The sequence below is a fragment of the Acinonyx jubatus genome, chromosome A1 (assembly GCF_027475565.1).
Source record: "Acinonyx jubatus isolate Ajub_Pintada_27869175 chromosome A1, VMU_Ajub_asm_v1.0, whole genome shotgun sequence".
Classification (NCBI taxonomy): Eukaryota; Metazoa; Chordata; class Mammalia; order Carnivora; family Felidae; genus Acinonyx; species Acinonyx jubatus.
The window spans coordinates 15,429,149-15,449,598 of record NC_069380.1 but is presented as its reverse complement, the minus strand read 5'-3'; the positions used below and the strand labels follow the sequence as shown (position 1 = coordinate 15,449,598).

The window sequence follows — 20,450 nt, the reverse complement described above, 5'->3', positions numbered from 1 at the left end:
CCACCCAGGCACCCCTGTATTGAGCTTTTTATTAATTATATAAAGTTCTTGTTTATCTTTTATAAACTTTTTTGGTTAAAGTCTACTTAATCTGATATTAGTACAGTTATTCGCATTCTCTTTTGGTTGCTGTTTCCATGAAATAGCTTTTATCATCTTTTCATTTTCAGTCTATTTGTGTCTTCGGATCCAAAGTGATTTGAGTCTTTTTTTAGACAAAATATAGTTGGATCGTGTTTATTCTCTGTTCTTCTGCCAATCTCTATCTTTTGGTTGGAGAGTTTAATCCATTTACAGTTAAAGTAATGATAATGAGAGACTTCTGCCATTTTGCTATTTGTTTTCTATATGCCTGATAGCTTTGTTTGGTCCCTCATTTCCTGCACTACTTCTTTTGTGTTAAGTTTTTTATGTCAAGTGAAACATTTAAATTCCTGTCTCATTTCCTTTTGTGTATATTCCTTAGCTGTTTTATTTTTGGTTATCATTGGAATTATTTTAAACATCTTGAAGTTATAACACTCCAATTTGAATTTATGCCAGGCTAACTTCAATAACGTATAAAACTGCTTTTTCACTGCTCCAGCCCCATCCCTTTCGGTTGTTGATGTCACAGAATTGCATCTTTATACATTGTATGCCTCAAAACATAAACTATAATAATTATTTTAAATTAATCAGTCTCTCTTTTTTTAAAGATTTTATTTTGTTTTTTAAGTAATCTCCACACCCAACATAGGGCTCAAACTCATAACCCTGAGATCAAGACGCACATGCTCTACTGACTGAGCCACTCAGGCTCTCCTAAATGCATCAGCCTCTTAAGTTATATAGAAAACAACATAAAGAGTTGCAAACCAGGGTTACAATAGTACTAGCTTTTAGACTAATAATTTTTTAAAAAATACGTTAATCTCTTAAATCCTGTAGAAAACAAAAAGTGGATTGCAAACCTTTATTATAGAAATTCTAGCTTTTATAATTGGCCATGTATTTACCTTTATTTAGATCTTTATTTCTTCATACAGCTTCAAGTTAGTGTCTAGTGTCCTTTGTTTCACACTGCAAGAATCCTTTGATCATTTCGTTTACTTCCAGGACACATCTAGTGGTAATGAACTCCCTTAGCTTTTTGTATATTGGAAATGTCTTAATTCCTCTCTCGCCCTTGAAGGACAGGTTTTCCTGATATAGGATTCTTGGTTAATAGTTTTTACCTTTGAGCGCTTTGAATATCAGTGGCCCACTTTGCAACCCTCTAATGAATTTTTCATTTCTGTTTTAAAGTGAATGGGTCATACTTGTCCATTTCTCTGTATGCCTCTGATTTATTGTTGAAACCCAAACATCTCAATCTGATAATGTGGCAAATCTGGAAATCAGATTCTCTCCCTTTGCCAGGAGAATGCTGGATTTTGTTATTGCTTTTGGGCTGTTTTTGTTTTGTTGTGTTTTGTTTTAATGTTGTAGGCTGTTTCTGTGCCAAGGATCAGCCTGAGGTGTAAACTCAAGGTCTTCTCAAGTCTTCTCTGAGCCTGCTCCTTTCCCTAGATATGCATAGTCACTTTCTAATTTTCCCCACGTATGCAGTTGCTTTTGAGTGTCCTAGTCTTTAATGTCTAGCTCCCACAAGAATAAAAAGAGAAAAATAAAAAGGATGGGGGAAGGGTGCTGGCCCTATTGAAACACCCTTGAAGTCACTTTAGCCAGAGAAGGAAAGACCTGAAACACTGGGGAGAGTGCAACTACAGTGGCTACCCTCCCATTGACACCTCAGTGATCAGAAACAACAATTGGTGCTCAGAGCACAGATCCCTGATGTTTGGAGGACAGGGTCCTTTTCGTCTTCCCTGGATCCTGGCTAAGTGATTGCAAGGTGCTGCAGGGACACATGCACAGCTGCCTGCCAAGGGGTAGGGGATAAGTGGCTGCTAGTGGGCTAAGAACTGAAATTGGCCAAAACTAGCCACATTTACCATCTAAGCATTCAACTGACTCTAGAGTTACAGCCTAGTTACATTATACAGATCCTGCCAGTGCAATCATTGTCTAGATGGAGAGATAGATTTCTGGTGCTTCATACTCCACCATCTTTCCAGAATCTTCTGACCCTAGTCTTTCTTAAGACTCTCCTTTGTTTTAGTCAGTTAGAATAATCAGTAATTCTCTTTATCTCTTCAGCTTCTACCCCTTCTCTTACTTCTTTCCCCTTCTTTCCAGTTTCTTCTAATTCATTGCTTTTTTTTTTTTGTAAGTGTTCAGAGGTCAGAGATTCTTTTAATAATTTTAAGAAAAATATCTATGGACTGTCTTCCTAGAAAAATCCATATATGCAGTCACCCAAAATGAGCAGACAGTTCAGATGTCTAATAGATGACCTGAAATCCCACCATGGCCCTCTTGAGTAGAACCTCTGTTATAAAGATGCATCTCCGTCATCTTCCTGTGTCACTGTGGTCAGAAGACACTCTACCCTGCAAGAATATGCTCACTGGCAAACTATGAACAGGAACTGCCCTTTCACAGATTTGTAGGGAAGCTCTGAATACAGCTAGAAAAGCGTCTTTCCCAGAGTATGAAATTATGATACCATTTCCATGTTTACACAACTGACATGTTTATCCAGTGACACTAAACTGGTACATGTATGGGGTAGTTATTTATCCCTTACAATGCAAACTTGTAATTACCACTCATTTGAAACACATAGGGATGACAGACTAGTTTAAGTGAAATGCACATTGCGCGTGTGCACGCGCGCGTGTGTGTGTGTTTTAAGCTTGGTTTCTCTCCAAGTGTATGCAGTAATAAGACATGATATATATGTGCCAATAGGGGTAATAATAGCCAACTATTTTCTAGGTAGACATTTTTTTGGATCTGTTTTTAACTTTAAGACACTTGTTATTGCCATATTAATTACTGGTATACAAAAGTGCTATAAAAATAAGGATACTGTAGGGATACTATGGATTAGAGGGTCAAAATTGATAAGATTGAAAAATTAAAAAACAAAAATAATGAAACAATTATGTCTCAACGTGGTGAGTGTTTCTGGAGTGGGCCCTTGCAGAATGGGCAAATGCTATCTGATCCCCTAGGCTGGCTGGCATACAGCGTGGTTGGTGATGTTGACTTTTCTTGGACACACTGACAAGGAAGCGGTACCCCTGGAGGGTTGCTCAGAAGTTCTGTGTGTGCAATGCTTTGGCATTCTCCAGGGCAGATAGCCAACATATTCATCATAAATGGTATTTTTTAAATTTTGTTCTCGTCAGGATTAAAATCACCAATTGAATCTTCCAAGGAGGACAGTAAGGAAAAATAATCTTGAGTAACTGCTAACAGGAGTTTGATTTAAACCAACAACTTAAAAATGAAACGTTCCTATCTCCCAAACTTTTGTACAGCCTGACAAATTGGAATTTAGGGTGGAATTAGGTAGTTAAATCATAGTGTATATGCTTGTGGTCAGCTCTGCTCTTCTTTTAAGTGGTCCTGTTTATTTTAAAAACTTGAAAATGAGGGGTTTTTTTGCTTACTCAGTTGAGGTTTATTGTAAAATTCAGATGCCCAAAAAAGAAAGTACTGTTTTGTGGGGCACCTGGGTGGCTCAGTCGGTTGAGTGTGTGACTTCGGCTCCGGTCATGATCTTGCGGTCCGTGAGTTCAAGCCGCACATCGGGCTCTGTGCTGACAGCTCGGAGCCTGGAACCTGCTTTGGATTCTGTGTTTCCCTCTCTCTCTGCCCCTCCCCACTCATACTCTGTCTGTCTCTCAAAAATAAATAAACATTAAAAAAATTCTTTTTTTAATTAAAAAAAAAGGAAATACTGTTTTGTGCTGTATGTGAAGTGGACCACGAGTGAGCCAGAGGAGGGATGAGCTGTGCTTTTGTCCTTCTGCCTACAGAAGGCAAGCTGTAATGGCCAGCAGATAACATTTGTGGAGGTCTGGGGTGATGAGGGCTTTGACTGAAGGCACTGCATGTAATGTCAAACACAGTAATACCAAGCATATGTTTTCTTTTTTTTTTTTAATTTTTTTTTTAACGTTTTATTTATTTTTGAGAGAGGGAGAGACAGAGCACAGAGCATGAACAGGGGAGGGTCAGAGAGAGGGAGACACAGAATCTGAAACGGGCTCCAGGCTCTGAGCTGTCAGCACAGAGCCCGACGCGGGGCTCGAACTCACAGACCGCGAGATCATGACCTCAGCCGAAGTCGGCCGCTTAACCAACTGAGCCACCCAGGCGCCCCCCAAGCATATGTTTTCACTCTGGTTCCTTCATGGTAATAAAGACAATGCTAGAAAGAAACAAAAGTATGGAGAGAAGAGTGGAAATCATGCTGTGTTGGTACATGACATTTGCTATAAAAAGGGTCAATTTGACAACAGTGGAAAAAATTGTTGTTTTGCTCTGCTCTATGCAATATAGCTTCATGAGTGAAGGCTTCGTTCTCAGGCTGTGCTACCCCAGGAGTAGACTAGGTAGTAATGTCGTGTCGGCAGCAGCTGAAGGAGTCACACAGTCCCATGTGGCAGGTTACAGCCGACAGCCATGGAGTCATGGAACTATTGCCCAGGCAGAGCCTACTTTGAGGGTGAGCCCCCCTTGATCTGCAGACGAGGAAATGAGGGGGGCCAGAGAGACCACATGACTTGCCAAAGCTCACATGGTTGGTTTGTGACAAGGGATAGACAGTTGTCTTAGGAAAGTGAGAATTTAACCACAAAAAGAATTACTAGAAAATCATCCTAATCTGCCAGGTTAGTTTGTTTTTTTAACTGTGACCTACATCCTTCTAAGGGCAGCTCAGCAATCATCTCCAAAATCCTTCCAGAACCCCCAAAGTTGGGCCAGAGACTCCTCCCCCTGTACCACCTGGCATCTCTCTTCCATAGCTCTTGTTAGATTTTGTGGAAATTGTCTGGTCAGGTTTTTGTTTATAAATACTTCACATACATTCATCTTTATAGACTATAAAGATGGCTTTATCCTTTGTATTTTATAGGAATAGAGTAACTAACTATAGCAGTATTAACAACCCCCCTCCTATATGTGAAACAGTGTTTTAATAACCTCCCTGGGAGTGCTCTGTTTTAATGATGATGATGGGCCTGGGCAGTGCTACTTGAGGAGGTTGTGCTCAGTTTGAGCAGATAGTCTAAGGGCATTTAAATTATCTGACAGTGGAAAGCTGTTCTGAGCCAGGTTGACACTACTAAACAAGCTTGCATGGGGGGAAGGGAGGGTGCACTATTGATGTCAGAATGATGACCAGCTGGAGATAAACAAGGGGCCCTTTGTTCCTTTGGTGGCAAAGACTTTATATGAGTGAGAATGGAATGGCCTTAATGAACCTTCAATGGTTCCCCTGGACAAATAGGAACTGAGGCCTTAATGTTAGTGAGATTCCAAGTCTGATTCACTTTTTAAACTTACTTGTTCTACTAAAAAACGTATCAAAACAAAGAACAAGTGTAGAGAATATTATTTTGAACATCTGTGTACCCACCAGCCAGCTTTATTAAACCTTAACTTTTTGATATTGTCTATCCTCTTTCCTTCCCTGCCTGGAGGCTCCTATTACAAATTTAGTGCTAAATACTCTGAGATTCTAAATTTGACTTTTTGGGGCCTCCCTCAATGCAAGAGCCTCTGTGTAATGCGATGGGAGCTGGGTCTTAGAGCTATAAAGAGCCACTGTGAGACCATTATATAGATTCAGAATGTGGCAGTGAGATCAGACTGTAGAGGCAGGGTTCCTTGGACCTTAGGTTTCTGACCAGTCGGTGTTTTCCCAAGGGATGAGGAGGGATAGTGGCCCTGGCAAGTCACTTATCAAGGTGAACCTCAAACAGACATGGCTTGAGGAACTCTATGGCTTAAAGGTAGTGCTTTTCAATCTTTTTTGATTGTAACCCACAATACCAAATGACATTACATTGTGCATTGCAAATTCCATTGTGACCTCATGTCCATCTGTCACACAGAACATACACCTCTGAATGAAAGTTTTAGCGAAAAAATACTCTTCCTTCATTAGCTGCACAGCACTATAGTCTATTTTGTTGTTTTTACAAAAGCTGTTTTGTTCTAATAAGTTGATTTCAAGTGCCATTCGTAGATAGGAACACATAGTTTAAAACAACAATGAGCCCTGGTTTAGAGAACTGTTACTTGTCTGCTGGAACAAACGTTTTTTAAAGGGTATATTTAGTTTAACTCTGTGGAACATTTTATAGAAAGCTTTTATCAGTCACTGACCTAAACTTAAATATTTATTTCACAATTTACTAATAGAAATCCCATGTAAAACTAAGCATAATTCAAAGCCTGTTGGGGGTTCAGATTATTCTGCATCATGTTACTTCTCTTTAAAGCTCCTAATCTTCTTCAACCATTGCTTTAAGGCAGCCTGTCTTGATTAAGTAAACAGAACTAGAACATAGTGACTTAACTATATTTCATGACCGTTAAGCCACAAAATCAACCTTTCTAAATAAAACCGGGTGTAAGTCAAACTTCCAAGTGAAAAAACCCAGCTATCAAAGCCCTCAAGTCTCCTTTCCATCATCATTTACCTCTATACACTGCTAAAGTAAGTCTATATACGGAATAAAATGATGCAGGTGTTGCTTTAATTTACTAAATTCATCAATTTTTGAGTAACCAGGCTGACATCCTCCTCACATGGGGCCCCTGATAATTACAATAGCAGGGGTTTATGTAGCACCTTCGTTGGGAGAAGTTTATATCATTGTGTTCAGAAAGGTGCAGCTTTCCCTCCAGGGAAGTGGAGGAGAAAATGATATTTAATTCATACTAAACAAGCGATTGTTGGAGATGCTGAGCTAGATTGATTCTTGAAAACTGAGAGTTTGCTTGCTCCAAAATGTTACCAACAGACACTTTAAACGTTAATAAGGTAGCTGGTTTCTAAAATCTGGAGGAGGGAGAGGGTTTTGTTTAAGCCAACTATTTCACGGAGGAGGAAGTATAGTTCAGCCTCAGGAAATTTAAATGGGAATGTTGAATAACTGGGAAAGAATGTCTCCTCTGGGTGCCAGGGCGAAGAAGAATTCAGCTGATTTTCATGCAGAATAACAAATGTGACAGCACTACCTTTTTCTGTCCACATTTATGTACCGTTACTATATGTAACTTCTAAAAAAGCAGTTCCCAAACTTTTTTGGTCTTATGACTTCTTTCTACTCTTAAGAATTATTGAGAACTCCAAAGGTTCTTTGTGTATGTGTCTTATATCTATCAAATATTTACCATTTTGAAATTAAGAGTGAGAAACTTAAAAATACTTAATTATTCATTAAAAGAGAATGATAAATGCATTATATATTAGCATAAACATTTTTATTTAAAAAACTATATTTAAAAAGAATTATTGGAAAGAGTGTTATTGTTTTATATCTCTGCAAATCCCTTTAATGCCTGGTTAATAGGTGACACTTGGAATTCTCTTACGTTTCTGCATATAATCTGTTGTGATATATTTTTAAAGTTGAATTACATGAAGAAAAGTCTCGCACACACAGATATGTAGTTGGAAAAGAGAGAGCCTTGCAGCTCTCTGAAAGGAACTCTGGGACTCGCAGGAGTCCTTGGGTCACACTTTGGGAACCACTGTCCCTGTAAAGTCGTTTGGAAGAACATATACAAATGGTGAGGTTATTAGTGTCCTAATTTTTTTATTCCATGTACATATTCTTTCATCAGTGAAGATGGGTTACTTACATAAACTGTAATTGAGAAAGGAAGAAGTGTGAGCATGTTGAGGAAAGACTACAGAGGCTCTCAAATTTAGGCAGAGGAGTTTATGCTTGGGAAACTAAGGAGCCACTGTAATTTCTGAAATAGGAAAATGACTCAGTAAAACTTATATTTGGGATTTAATGGGTTATTCGAATTGGAAGAGAGGAGCCACTTCAGAATCTGTTGCAGTAGTCTAGGCATGGTGAGGTGGGCTAGGCCTCAGATACTGGTGGAAATGGAGAGGAAGTTTCAAATTCTAGAAGACATTTTGAAGGCAGAATCACCAAGACTTGGGTCAGGGGATAATGGAGAAGGAAGTGCCAAAGATGACTAAGAGTTTTCAAGTCCAAAACATTTGAAGTGTATTTTCTTCCTTATATCCAACCTTTAATTTTTTTCTGAAAAGTATCCTGATTAAGCTGATTGGAGTGTTTTTTTCTTGTTTTTCAGACTTGGCCAGCCTATTCTAGGACCTAGCAGAAAGTCAACAGTTCCCAGCCTGAATCGGTCAGTTACTTCCAGAAGAAAAGGAAGACCTATGACATCCCTGCAGAGTTTGTACCTATGACATCCCTGGAGAGTTACTTGCTGCATACTTCCCTCAGGCCCTGCATGCAATAAAGGGCTATCTGTCCAGGTCCTCTTTGCACTGGACACCTGCAGTTCACCTCTTATGCACTCCAGCACCCCCATCAGCTCCCTCTTCTCCTTCACCAGCCCGGCAGTGAAGAGACTGCTAGGCTGGAAGCAAGGAGATGAAGAGGAAAAGTGGGCAGAGAAGGCAGTAGACTCTTTAGTAAAGAAATTAAAGAAGAAGAAAGGAGCCATGGATGAGCTGGAGAGGGCCCTCAGCTGCCCGGGGCAGCCCAGCAAATGCGTTACAATTCCCAGGTCCCTGGATGGGCGGCTGCAGGTGTCCCACCGCAAGGGGTTGCCCCATGTCATTTACTGCCGAGTGTGGCGCTGGCCTGATCTCCAGTCTCACCATGAGTTGAAGCCGCTGGAGTGCTGTGAGTTCCCATTTGGATCCAAGCAGAAAGAGGTGTGCATTAACCCCTACCACTATCGCCGGGTGGAGACTCCAGGTGAGATTTTCTTCCTGATGTCATGGTTTATCTTTAAAGTTAAGGAGTCTTGTCCCACTTGAAGAGGAGTGATGGGGCATCAGCAAGACAAGCCCCGCCCCCCACCCCACCTCACCAAAGGAAAAGGAAGAGGGGAGGTTCAAATCCGAGGAAGTAATCCAAACTTTTGCAGTCGGAAAAATCTAGAAAGAAGGTGCTTCCAGTATACATAGACGTTTTGTGAGATTTTGAAAAATGAATTTTTGTTTTGATGTATTTTGCAGTTGTCATCATGTTTTTCCAGTTCTTGGAGGTCTCTGAAGGTATTAATATGGCCTTGCTATGAACATGAACATCCTGGGGCACCCTGGTGTCTCAGTCATTTAAGTGTCTGACTCTTGATTTTGGCTCAGGTCACAATTTCACGGTTCGTAAGATCGAGCCCCAAGTCAGGCTGTGCATTGGCAGTGTGGAGCCTGCTAGGGAATCTTTCTCTCTCTTTCTCTGCTTCACCTCTGTTCACTCACTCTGTCTCTCTCAAAATAAATAAACTTAAAAAAAAAAAGGGAACATCCTCCTTTCTGTTCTCTCTCCCTCAATGAAACCGAACTAAACTAAAGGAGGTTTTTGCTGCCACTTTCCCCAAGCTCAGGTGCATGGAAGTATCTCACATCTGGGTCTGAAAACAGCCAGTGGAAGAATTGCTAGAAATCCTTTTAGGACTGAAAGCAACAGGGGCTGGGAAAGATTCGCAGTTGTTCTTAAATATGGCTTCAATACTGTTCTAAAACTCTTCATGTACCCATATGTGTGTGGGAGGGGGTACATATATTTCACCCCCTTTATGAAGTCTGATGTTTGCCCTTGTCCTTCACACTGGCTGTAGCAGTTTGACTACACTTCTCTTTGGATAGAGTGTTCCTTTGGCTATAGGGCTGCAGTTTTCATAGGAGCTTCCTCTCCCTGACTGGCCACCTGTCTCATTCTGGGAGACCAGAGGGCTGGCACATGAGCTCTGCCAAGTGGCCCATGTCCATTAAAAGATGGGTGTGTCTAGGGGCACCTGGGTGGCTAGTCGGTTGAGTGTCCAACTTAAGCTCAGGTTGTGATCTCACGGTTCGTGAGTTCAAGCCCCAAGTTGGGCTCTCTGCTGTCAACATGGAGCCTGGAGCCTGCTTCACATCCTCTGTCCCCTTTTCTCTGCCTCTCGTCCCCTGTTGGTACTCTCTCTGTCTGTCTCTCTCTTTCAAAAATACATAAACAAAAAAAAAAAAGAAAGAAAAAAGAGAGAGAGAGGTGGTTGTGTCTAAGTAGGCCTGGCGTTAACCTTACAGCGGTACTAGGAAGTGCCCAGCCTACAGTGGTTTGAGTTAGGCCACCTTTCAGGCTCCAATATCTTGCCATCGTGTTGTATAACTATAGTCAGGGAAGTCACTGCCTGCGTGTGGATGCTTCTCACAGTTTCCTCATCCTGGGATTGAGTGAGTCTCTGTAGAAGACTGTTGAGAAAGCCCTGGAGAATCTGACATGTTTTCACTAGATCATATAGGTCTTAGCTTTCTTCCCTTCTTTCCTTCCTCTCTCTCTGGGCTCTTTCTGTATACCAAAAAAAAAAAAAAGTCATTCAGGTCCAAGTTTATGACAATGACTTGATTCTTTTTTGCTTGTTTGTTTCAAAGATATGAGTTACAGTAAGCACTCAAAGTATACCTGATGAAAAAAATGTTCATTAAGAAATCACTTCTCTCTTCCTGAGTAATGGAGTTGTAAAATGTACATTGCAAGAAGTTATCTGGCTCATTGTCTCTGGTTTTCCTTTTGAATACTAGAAAACCTAAGTTTAAAGCCTTATTTGGTGTTTTAGTTTATGTAAGGTTCTTTTAGAAATATTAATGCAAGGGGCGCTTGGGTGGCTTCGTAGGCTTGGTCAGTTAAGCATCGGACTTCAGCTCAGGCTGTAATCTCATGGTGCTTGAGTTCAAGCCCCGTATAGGGCTTTCTGCTGACAGCTTGGAGCCTGGAGCCTGCTTTGGATTCTGTGTCTCCCTCTCTCTGTGCCTCTCCCCTGATCATGCTCTGTTTCTCTCAGTCTTTCAAAACTAAACATTAAAAAAAAAAAGAAATGTTAAATGTAAATATTTTTACATATGGCAGGTAGATTTCATATTATTATATTTTAGGTTTGACTTCCCAAAATGAAAGATGGGTAGATATAATATTAATTTTAAGGTAATATTTAAGCTACACAGGATTTTTTATTCCTAACTTTGATGTTTTTTTATTAGAAAAAGCAGATTTTACATCTAGCTTTCTGGTCGTGTTTAAAGTAAATATTTTGAGAACAGTGAGGATGCTAATGTTAAGCAAGTTTATTGGGTTCCTAATTATCATAAAGCTTAAGTTTTTCATTTGAAATCTCATTTTCTTGACTCCCTCATTTTAGGAACATTGAGGGCTACACTCAGATTTTCTTTTTACTCACACAACCACTTAAATCATCTATTTAAATGCTTTTCAAACTACCTGTAGTGAAGGACCAGTTTTTAATTTTTAAATTTCCAACCCTTCAAATATCAATACTTCTGTAATACAAATGAATTGCCAGGCAAACGAACATTTAAGAAGACTTACCAAATGTGAGCTCAGTTTTGTTTTTGTTTTTGTTTTACTCTTCATTTCAACAGATATAAAATTGCTCTGTCAAATTGCTGTTCAAATTTTAAACCTTAACTCTCGGTTTCAATACTGCACCTTCATCGACTGGTACCCAGCAGTTAGTACGAGTGTCATTAGTACTCAAACCTCACTTTGCATGGCTGGAGTTTAGTAGAAGCCATGCGAAAAGTGTTTTTGCAGCATGTGGTGATTTTACTCCTTGCGACGGAACTTATTTCAGGAGTACAATTTCTTCTTGACTGAAAGTACCCATATATCAAAACCACATGACTCTTGAAAAAGATACAAAAGCTTTTCTCAGCTCTGCTTTGTACATAACCCATATACACAGTAACTCCTGCCACTTTTGCCCCCTTGTAATGCTTAGTTGTTAAGACTTAGTTGTTAAGACAGTGTGGTATTTGGGGTGCATCAGTGGCTCAGTTGGTTAAGCGTCAGACTTTGGTTCAGCTCATGATCTCACGGTTCTTGAGTTCAAGCCCTTTGTGGGGCTCTGTGCTGACAGCTCAGAACCTGGAGCCTGCTTCAAATCCTGTGTCTCCCTCTCTCTCTGCCCATCCTCTGCTCACATTCTGTCGCTGTCAGTCTCTTAAAAAAAATAAAAATAAAAAAATAAGACAGTGTGGTATTTAAAAGATGGCATAAAATTGAACCACTGTCTGTAATCTCACTATGTCATATTTGTAAGCAGCAGTTGTGATCTAGAAATAGAATTTAGTAATTAGGAATAACTATTACTATGGGTTGAATGTTTATGTACCCCTCCCCGCCAATTCACATGTTGAAAATCTAATGCCTAAGGTGATGATATCAGGAGATGGGAGCTTTAGGAGATGATTAGGTCACGAAGAAAGACCCTTATGAATGGGATTAGTGCTCTTCTAAAGGAGGCCTCAGAGAAATCCCTTATACCTTTCCACCTTATGAGGACCCAGATGATCAGAATATGTAGCTTGGGAGATAACTTTCCCCAGAATCTGACCATGCTACACCCTGATCTTGGACTTCCCAGCCTCTAGGACTGTGAGGAATAAATTTTTATTGTTTATAAGCTACCCAGTTTATGGTATTTCTGTTATAACAGTCCAAATGGACTAAGACAGCTATGTTTTGAGTGAAAGTGTTTAAAAATATGATCAGTGTAAATCTAAGGTAAACTAGCCAGTCAAGCTGAATAACACCAGAATGATACCATCGGCTTTCTTTACAAAAGTTTTCATCCAGGTGGTGAAAACACATTATCAAGGCATTTGTCTCAATAAAGGAGGACGGACCCCCCCCCCCTTTTTTTTTCTTTTGGTGCTTCTGATCTGTGGCCTACGAAGAAATTGAATTCTGTGTATTCGGGGGGTATGAGTCCACTCAAAAAAGAAAAGTGAGTGTTTATTTGAACCTTGTTATCATTGTGATGAAGAAACGTCATCGCAAAAGAAGCCATATACCATTTACTCTGTCAGGCCCTCACTTTCAGACAACTCATGGAGAAAGTCATCTTTCTCCTGCGTATTCATGGAACACATAAAAGGAAGTTTAATGGCTTATCATCCAGTTCATTTTTTGAATGATGATGCCATTGGGTGCCCTATAATGTCATAAAACAGTATATGCACATATTGGCTTTTAAAGGGGGAAGAAATAATGTGTTTCTCTGCACCCTCGACTGTTGTGGTTTAGTTTAAGACTTTTCATTTACCTGTTAGGGTTTATTTTCTACATGTAGAACGAAAAAGTGTTGCTTGTTAGGAAAGACATAGATGTTTTATGGTGGATAAGTGGTAGGCTTTGTGATTGATGTTATTTTATTGCTATTATTGTTGTTTGTTTATTCTGAAACATTTACCCTTTAAAAAATTGTTTTAGGGGCGCCTGGGTGGCTTGGTCGGTTAAGCGTCCGACTTCGGCTCAGGTCATGATCTCACGGTCCATGAGTTCGAGCCCCGCGTCGGGCTCTGTGCTGACAGCTCAGAGCCTGGAGCCTACTTCAGATTCTGTGTCTCCCTCTCTGTCTGCCCCTCCCCTGTTCATGCTCTGTCTCTCTCTGTCTCAAAAATGAATAAACGTTAAAAAAAATTTTTTAAAAATTGTTTTAATGTTTATTTTTTATTAAAAAAATTTTTTTAATGTTATTATTTATTTTTGAGACAGAGAGAGACAGAGCATGAACAGCAGAGGGGCAGAGAGAGGGAGAGACACAGAATCTGAAGCAGGCTCCAGGCTCTGAGCTGTCAGCACAGAGCCCGACGCAGGGCTCGAACTCACGGAGTGTGAGATCATGACCTAAGCTGAAGTCGGATGCTTAACCGATTGAGCCACCCAGCACCCCTGTTTATTTAGTTTTTAGAGAGAGCACAAGTGAGGGGAGGGCAGAGGGAGAGGGAGACACAGAACCTGAAGCAGGCTCCAGGGTTTGAGCCGTGAGCACAGAGTCCAACACAGGGCTCAAACCCACAAACTGTGAGATCATGACCTGAGCCAAAGTTGGAAGGAAGCTTAACCAACTGAGCTACCCACGCGCCCCCAGAATATTTACTTGTTTATGAAAGTTTTTATCAATATTTGCGTATGGTAACAAATCAATAGTGTGATTAAAAACAAGAGCTGCCACATCCATCTCCAGAAACAACTTCTTTTAATCATTATTGGTTAGTTCTTTTGCTAGTTCCTTCCATTATTACCAAAAATTATGGAGATAACTCTAGATAATATACACCTAGACAATGTTTACACATTGATTCCTAAAAATTGTGGAGGTAACTCTATATGATATGCTTATAAATCTATTTCTGAATTTATCACCTTTAGATAATTTCATTGACTAATACAAAAGATGAGGATTTAGCTAATTTATATTAACTTCTCTCTTTTTTTCTTCTTTTTGAATCTTTGATATCTACATTTTAGTTTATGATTTATGTTATTTTTTGGCTACTGTATTGGTTTCCATCGTGGGATCTTGTGTTAAGAATTATTTTCCCTTAGAAGAGCCTTGGTCCATTGCTTTCTAGTGTCCAGCATTGGTGATGGGAAACCAATAGTCAGTTCAGTTCTCATGTCTTCATAGGTGGCTTTGAGGTGATCCTCTAGGAACCCTTAGAATATTCCATTTGCCCTTCGATGTTTGAAATTCAAGGTGGTATGACCAAGTCTGGATCTCTTTTCGTTAACTGGGTTGTGTATTCCACGGCTCTTTTCAATGTGATGACATAGATCCTTCTTTAGCTCTGGGAGATTTTCTTCTGTTATTTCTTTGATCACTTCCTCCCTCTGTTTTTTCTGCTTCTCTTTCTGGAACTTATGTTGGTCAGAGGCTGTACTCAACACCATTTACTGACAACTGCCAGGTGTTGTGACACTGCAGAAATCAATAGGAACTAGGAAATCCTGGATAATGTTTGCCTTTGAGAACTGCATCCATTCCTAACTGTTTGTATAGAATCAGGATCAAAAATACTTTTGTTTTTCAAGTATGGAATTCAGAAGAAACACACATGGGGCTTTATTTATAAGTTCTCTTATTTCTGCTTATTTCTTACTTCTATAACTCTCTGTTTATCTTTTACTTAATGATTTTTGGTTACCTTTAAATCTTTCTGGTAAAGACAAGTAGAATTTTTTTTTTCTTTTCTTTTCTTTTTTTTTTTTTTTTTTTACTTTAGCAGTACCACTGAGCCTAAAATTTAGGCTGGCCATCTGAATAATTCAACATGGTATCTGAGGGAAAAAAAATTCTGAGGATCACTTAGAAACCAATTTTGCCTTAAAAAAATAACCACTTTATGGGCAAAATTAAAGGAAGACATAAGCAATTAGATCTGCAGATAGCCACATAATAGGGCAGCTCTGGTAATTTCTGTGGTAGGACTGAATAGACAGTCTCTTTAGAGTGCTGACATCAGAACGATTCTCCTCTAAACTGTTTTTTGTTTGTTGTTGTTGTTTTTTACTGTGATACTCTGTTTAATACTCAGTTTGTAATAAGAGTGTTTAAGCGTTAAACTTTGGTGTTCAGCTTGTTTCACAAGCTCACTTTCTGGGAAAAGATGGGACCTTAACTGACAGGTCTACAGCAAGCACAAAGAATGGTGGATGGATAGTTCCCAGAAAACAGAGTTGTCTCAGCAAAAATGGACAGACACAAACAGCAAGCGTCCACCGGGTTTTGTGCCGCGGAGCCAACGTTCGAGTCTAACCCGCTGGTTCCTTTCTCATCCTAGTGCTGCCTCCGGTGCTCGTGCCAAGACATAGTGAATATAACCCCCAGCTCAGCCTCCTGGCCAAGTTCCGCAGTGCCTCCCTCCACAGCGAGCCTCTCATGCCACACAATGCCACCTATCCCGACTCCTTCCAGCAGCCTCCGTGCCCTGCGTTCCCTCCCTCGCCTGGGCACGTGTTCTCACAGTCCCCGTGCACCGCCGGCTACCCTCACTCCCCAGGAAGCCCCTCCGAGCCAGAGAGCCCCTATCAACACTCAGGTCAGTAAAAGCTGCAGTCGGTCGGGGCGCCTGGGTAGCTCAGTCGGTTGAGCGTCCGACTTCAGCTCAGGGTCACGATCTCGCGGTCCGTGGGTTCGGGCCCCGCGTCGGGCTCCGGGCTGATGGCTCGGAGCCTGGAGCCTGCTTTGGATTCTGTGTCTTCCTCTCTCTCTGCCCCTCCCCCGTTGATGCTCTGTCTCTCTCTGTCTCAAAGATGAATAAATGTTAAAAAAAAATTTTTTTTTTAATTAAAAAAAAAGCTGCAGTCGGTCTCCATAGAGCCTGACCCAACACAGTTATTCACGGTGGGGCCGTCATCATCATAATCACTGGCTACTGATGTTCATATGGAGCTTTACAGTTTGTGTGGCAATCTCCTGTGGGCCACTAGACCCTGCCCCTTCTAAGATCAGGGCCATTTGGGAGCATTTGTTCTGGAGCTACAACATCTCTTTGCTCTGATTTCTGGTTCTAATCCTCTGGGAACGCTCAGAAACGAAATGGCCTTTTTTTTAAAGGTCGCAGAATTGAGATAATAAAATACTTCACTGACTGAAGCAGGAAGACTTGGCCTGAGGGCAAGAAACGTGAGGGGTCCACGCTTGGCCTTTTCTTTGCATAACTTCACCGGGGCAGTGTCAGGCCTCACCTCACCAGCGTGTCCTCCCTTTGTGTTGTGTGAAGCCAGCACAGCATCTTGAAGACAGACTTACTCAGTAAACATTTGCTGAACTGAAGAAGCCTACGTAAGGGAGAGGGAGTGTGCATGCCCTGGGCAAAAGAGAGAATCAAGCACGTTGTCATAATTGCACATGCTACCATGGCTATAAAGTGGGTCTAAGTTAGATAATGATGAAGAGGTTTACATGCACCTCATGAGTGTGAGGTAGATCATATCCCGAGGAACAAGTTCTTAAAGGCATGAATAGATTCATTTGGTGCTAGATGTTATGATCTGCCTCATTCATTTGTTCATATATTCATTTATTTAAGAGAGATTTATTGAACTTTTATTACATAAAGCATTGCTTAGGGAGCCGAAAGGAGAATTAAAAGATCGGTAAAAATTGTCCCTATCCTCACAGAACTTATAAAATGTGGGAAGACAGGAAAGGAGTTGCCCTTCCTTTCTGAGTTATTCAGTTCTTCCTTTTGCCCCCTCAACAATACAGCTACTATTTTCATATATGTTTACTATTTCATTTAACACACTACATTGTATAATTCCTTCTGGGTCTATTTCCCCCATTCAACTGCCAGTCATCTTCTCTTTTATATGTGTAGCACAGGCGCTAAAACACAGTAGTCGCTCATTCGTTGGTTACAGAGTAAATGGACCACCACACAGGCATTTGGAACACAGGGCTAGTGCTCAGGGTTATAGATATAGATGTTATTGAGTCAGTAAGTAATTACTGAGTGCCTAAAAAGTGCCAGGCACTGTGTTACTGCTATAGGTACGATGATGATTGATTATGACTGTAGTCTCTGATTTTTAAGAGGTAATGGCTGTTGAGAACAATCATGGTCTCAGTAATGCCTGGGCGAGTAACTATAAGGACTTGAACTAAGGGAGGCATATGGGGATGGAAAGAAGACAATGAATTTGAGGAGGTGGACTCAGTAGGGCTTGATATGGGGTGAGACCCTGGGAGGAAGCTCAGGGGTCATCCACACAGACTGGAAGGAGATGTCTGCTGTCTTACAAGAGGCTGGATTCACAGAGAAAGAGACACAACAGGAAGAGAAGTCATTTGAGGACAGAGCCATGGTTAAGAGAAAGGAGGATAATTATGTCACCAACACGTATTTACATAAAATGTATCTGCACTGTAAAGCTTGCCTGCACTGACGTTGTCTTCCTGAATTGGTGGGACTAGCAGGTTGATATTTTCCCTCTTCCTACCCATGAAAGATGGACCTCAGCACCTTTGCAGGCTGCTTAGTTTTTAGGGAGGGAATGGCTCTTTTCATTTCGGAGAAAACAATTCTTTTCTGAATGATTAACAGCAAAATGCAACCTGAATACAGATCCACAGATAAGTGAGACTAAAAGGAAATCTTGAAATTCACTGGTTCAGCCCCTTAATTTTTTTTATACCAGCTTTATGGAGATATAGTTCATACATCGTAGAGTTCACACACTTAAAATGTGGCACTTAATGGTTTTTCATATCTTAATTTTTTAAAGCTGTGGTAAAATATATATCACATAAAATTTGCCATTTTAACCATTTTTAAGTGTGCGATATCGTGGCATTAAGTACATTCATAGTTGTGTGCTACCATTACCAGTGTCTATTTCCGTAATTTTTTCATCGACCTGACAGGAAATTTGTATCCATTAAGCAGTAGCTCCCGATTCTCTTCCTCTTCCTTCCTCCAGCCCCTGGTAACTTTCAACCCACTTCTTATCTTGATGAATTTGCTTATTCTAGGTACCTCACAGAAGTGGAATCATATGCTATCTGCCTTTTTTTGTGTCTGCCTTATTTCAGTTAGCATAGTGTTTTCATAGTTTAGGTTGTATCCTGTGTCAGTTACTTCATTTTTGTGACAGCAGTAGTCCATTGAATGGATATACCACATTAAAAAAAAATCCATTTGTTGGTTGATGGATGTTTGGGTTATTTCCACCTTTTGGCTAGTGTGAGTGCTGTTGTATACGCTGGCATGCAAGCATCTGCTTGAGTCCCTGCTTTCAGCTCCTTTGGGCATATGCCTAGGAGTGGATATGGTGATAGGGTAACTATGTTCAACCTGTATTTTATAGATAGACCCAGTCAAGGACCTACAAAAGGGCCACCTTGCTTTATGACTTTTCCTATAAACAGGGTCAGCGTTTATTTTCTCACAAGGAAATGATTTATCCACGGTTGGACGACGTGGCATGCACTGGGAACTGCCATCAGTGCCTGTAAACATACATGTCTTCATCTAGCCATTGACCTGCAGACTTAGAATTTCTGAGGAATCTGCATCTTTAACTAGAGTTTCACTGGCAATTTTATGCACACTTTAAGCGTGGGAACTACTGGAATGGACAAAATTCAATTCAACAAAGGCAGACTGAGTCAACTTTTCATGCCACTGCACTCCATCCACCCCTAACAAAACAAGACTATTCTGAACTGACATTAGGAATGTATACAGGAGGAATCAGTTATTCTGATGTTCTCACTGAAAGGTTCTTCCTCTGCTGCAGGAGTTTTTATTGTGTTGTGAATTAATTTCTGATAAGATATTATCTACTGAATGCACACCCATTTGCCTAACCCTGATCACTGTCCAATTATAGAACTGATATTTGGGGAGAAGAGCTCCTCTCAGCATGCCTTGGGGCACAGGTTATAATCAGGTTTCAACTGTTCTGCATTTGGGGGAGCAGATTTGGAACTATCTCAGAGAGAGACCATCTCTGTGGCCATTGTACAATCCATGGCAACAGAGGAATTGAAAATTAAGCTCACTTCAAAGAAGGTTTAGCTTTCTGCTTTGAAAGTCAGACAGCGGACTCTTCTGCCATTGCAAAAGCTAGGAGAATAGCTCCTAGCTTTGAAAATCTTACCCTACATTCGTCGGAACTTATAACTCATAGATAACTCCTAAGTGAGAGGGAAAACTAATCAGCCGTTTTGTGAGGATGTCTGGACAACCGATTTCTTCTATGTGACACTCACAATGTCCTGCAGAATAGCCTTATTATATTACTGCCCGTCTTTAGCAATAACGCTATCCACCAAGCCCTGGAGTTTCACAGCAAGAAAGGTTGGATCTGTCTTTGTGCAGTTTATCAGTTTGACATTCCTCTGTTTTACTGCTTTCTTTTAGCTGACACACCACCCCCGCCTTATCATGCCACAGAAGCCCCAGGGACCCAGAATGGCCGACCTGTAGATGCCACAGCTGATAGTCATTTAGTGCTGTCAGTGCCTAATGGAGGTAAATTTGTAGATGAACAGCTAAATGTAGCTGTTTTCCAAGAGCATTTCCTATTACCCCACAACAAAACAAATCCAAAAACAAAATGAAATGTGCTAGCCTGCTATTTCACATGTGTTTTAAGGGGCAGAAACCATGGCTGTGCATTTTAACTTTGGCATTCCTCAATACCGTAGAGTGAATGTTTGTTTATCAGCCCGGTTACTAGAGTAAGTTAATTTTTTATTTTAACCTAACATTTAGATGCTTGTAGTTCTGGATGTTGAGTACAGGAAGTGGTATTTAAGTTAGCAATTTTGCTCCAGTTGTGTTTATACTATAGTTTTGTCATGGGGTCTTTGATTTGGCTTAGAGGGGTGCCCTTACAAATATATGTAAATATGTAAATAGGGTTTTTGCAGGATTTTATCTGTTTCCTATAATGAGCTGGATAAACGTTGCTCAATTTTCACGTTCACATAAACCACATGGCGATCTTCTGTAAATGCAGGTTTTGATTCTGTAAATCCGGGGTGGCATCCAA

The 20,450-nt window shown here is 40.5% G+C and overlaps 1 protein-coding gene across 7 annotated transcripts in view; it reads left to right on the top strand.

The window, feature by feature from the left end:
• The window catches only part of SMAD9 (SMAD family member 9), a 71,792-nt gene that overhangs the window by 37,287 nt on the left and 14,055 nt on the right, over positions 1-20,450 (top strand). For 6 of the 7 annotated variants that reach the window (XM_027064707.2, XM_027064705.2, XM_027064706.2 and 3 more), the window contains 3 exons: positions 8,224-8,858; positions 15,728-15,985; positions 19,817-19,927. In XM_027064707.2, coding sequence (XP_026920508.1) covers positions 8,447-8,858; positions 15,728-15,985; positions 19,817-19,927 — 781 coding nt within the window. In that variant the 5' untranslated portion in view covers positions 8,224-8,446. The remainder of the gene's footprint in view (positions 1-8,223; positions 8,859-15,727; positions 15,986-19,816; positions 19,928-20,450) is intronic. The other variant, XM_053214591.1, reaches the window with a different exon arrangement.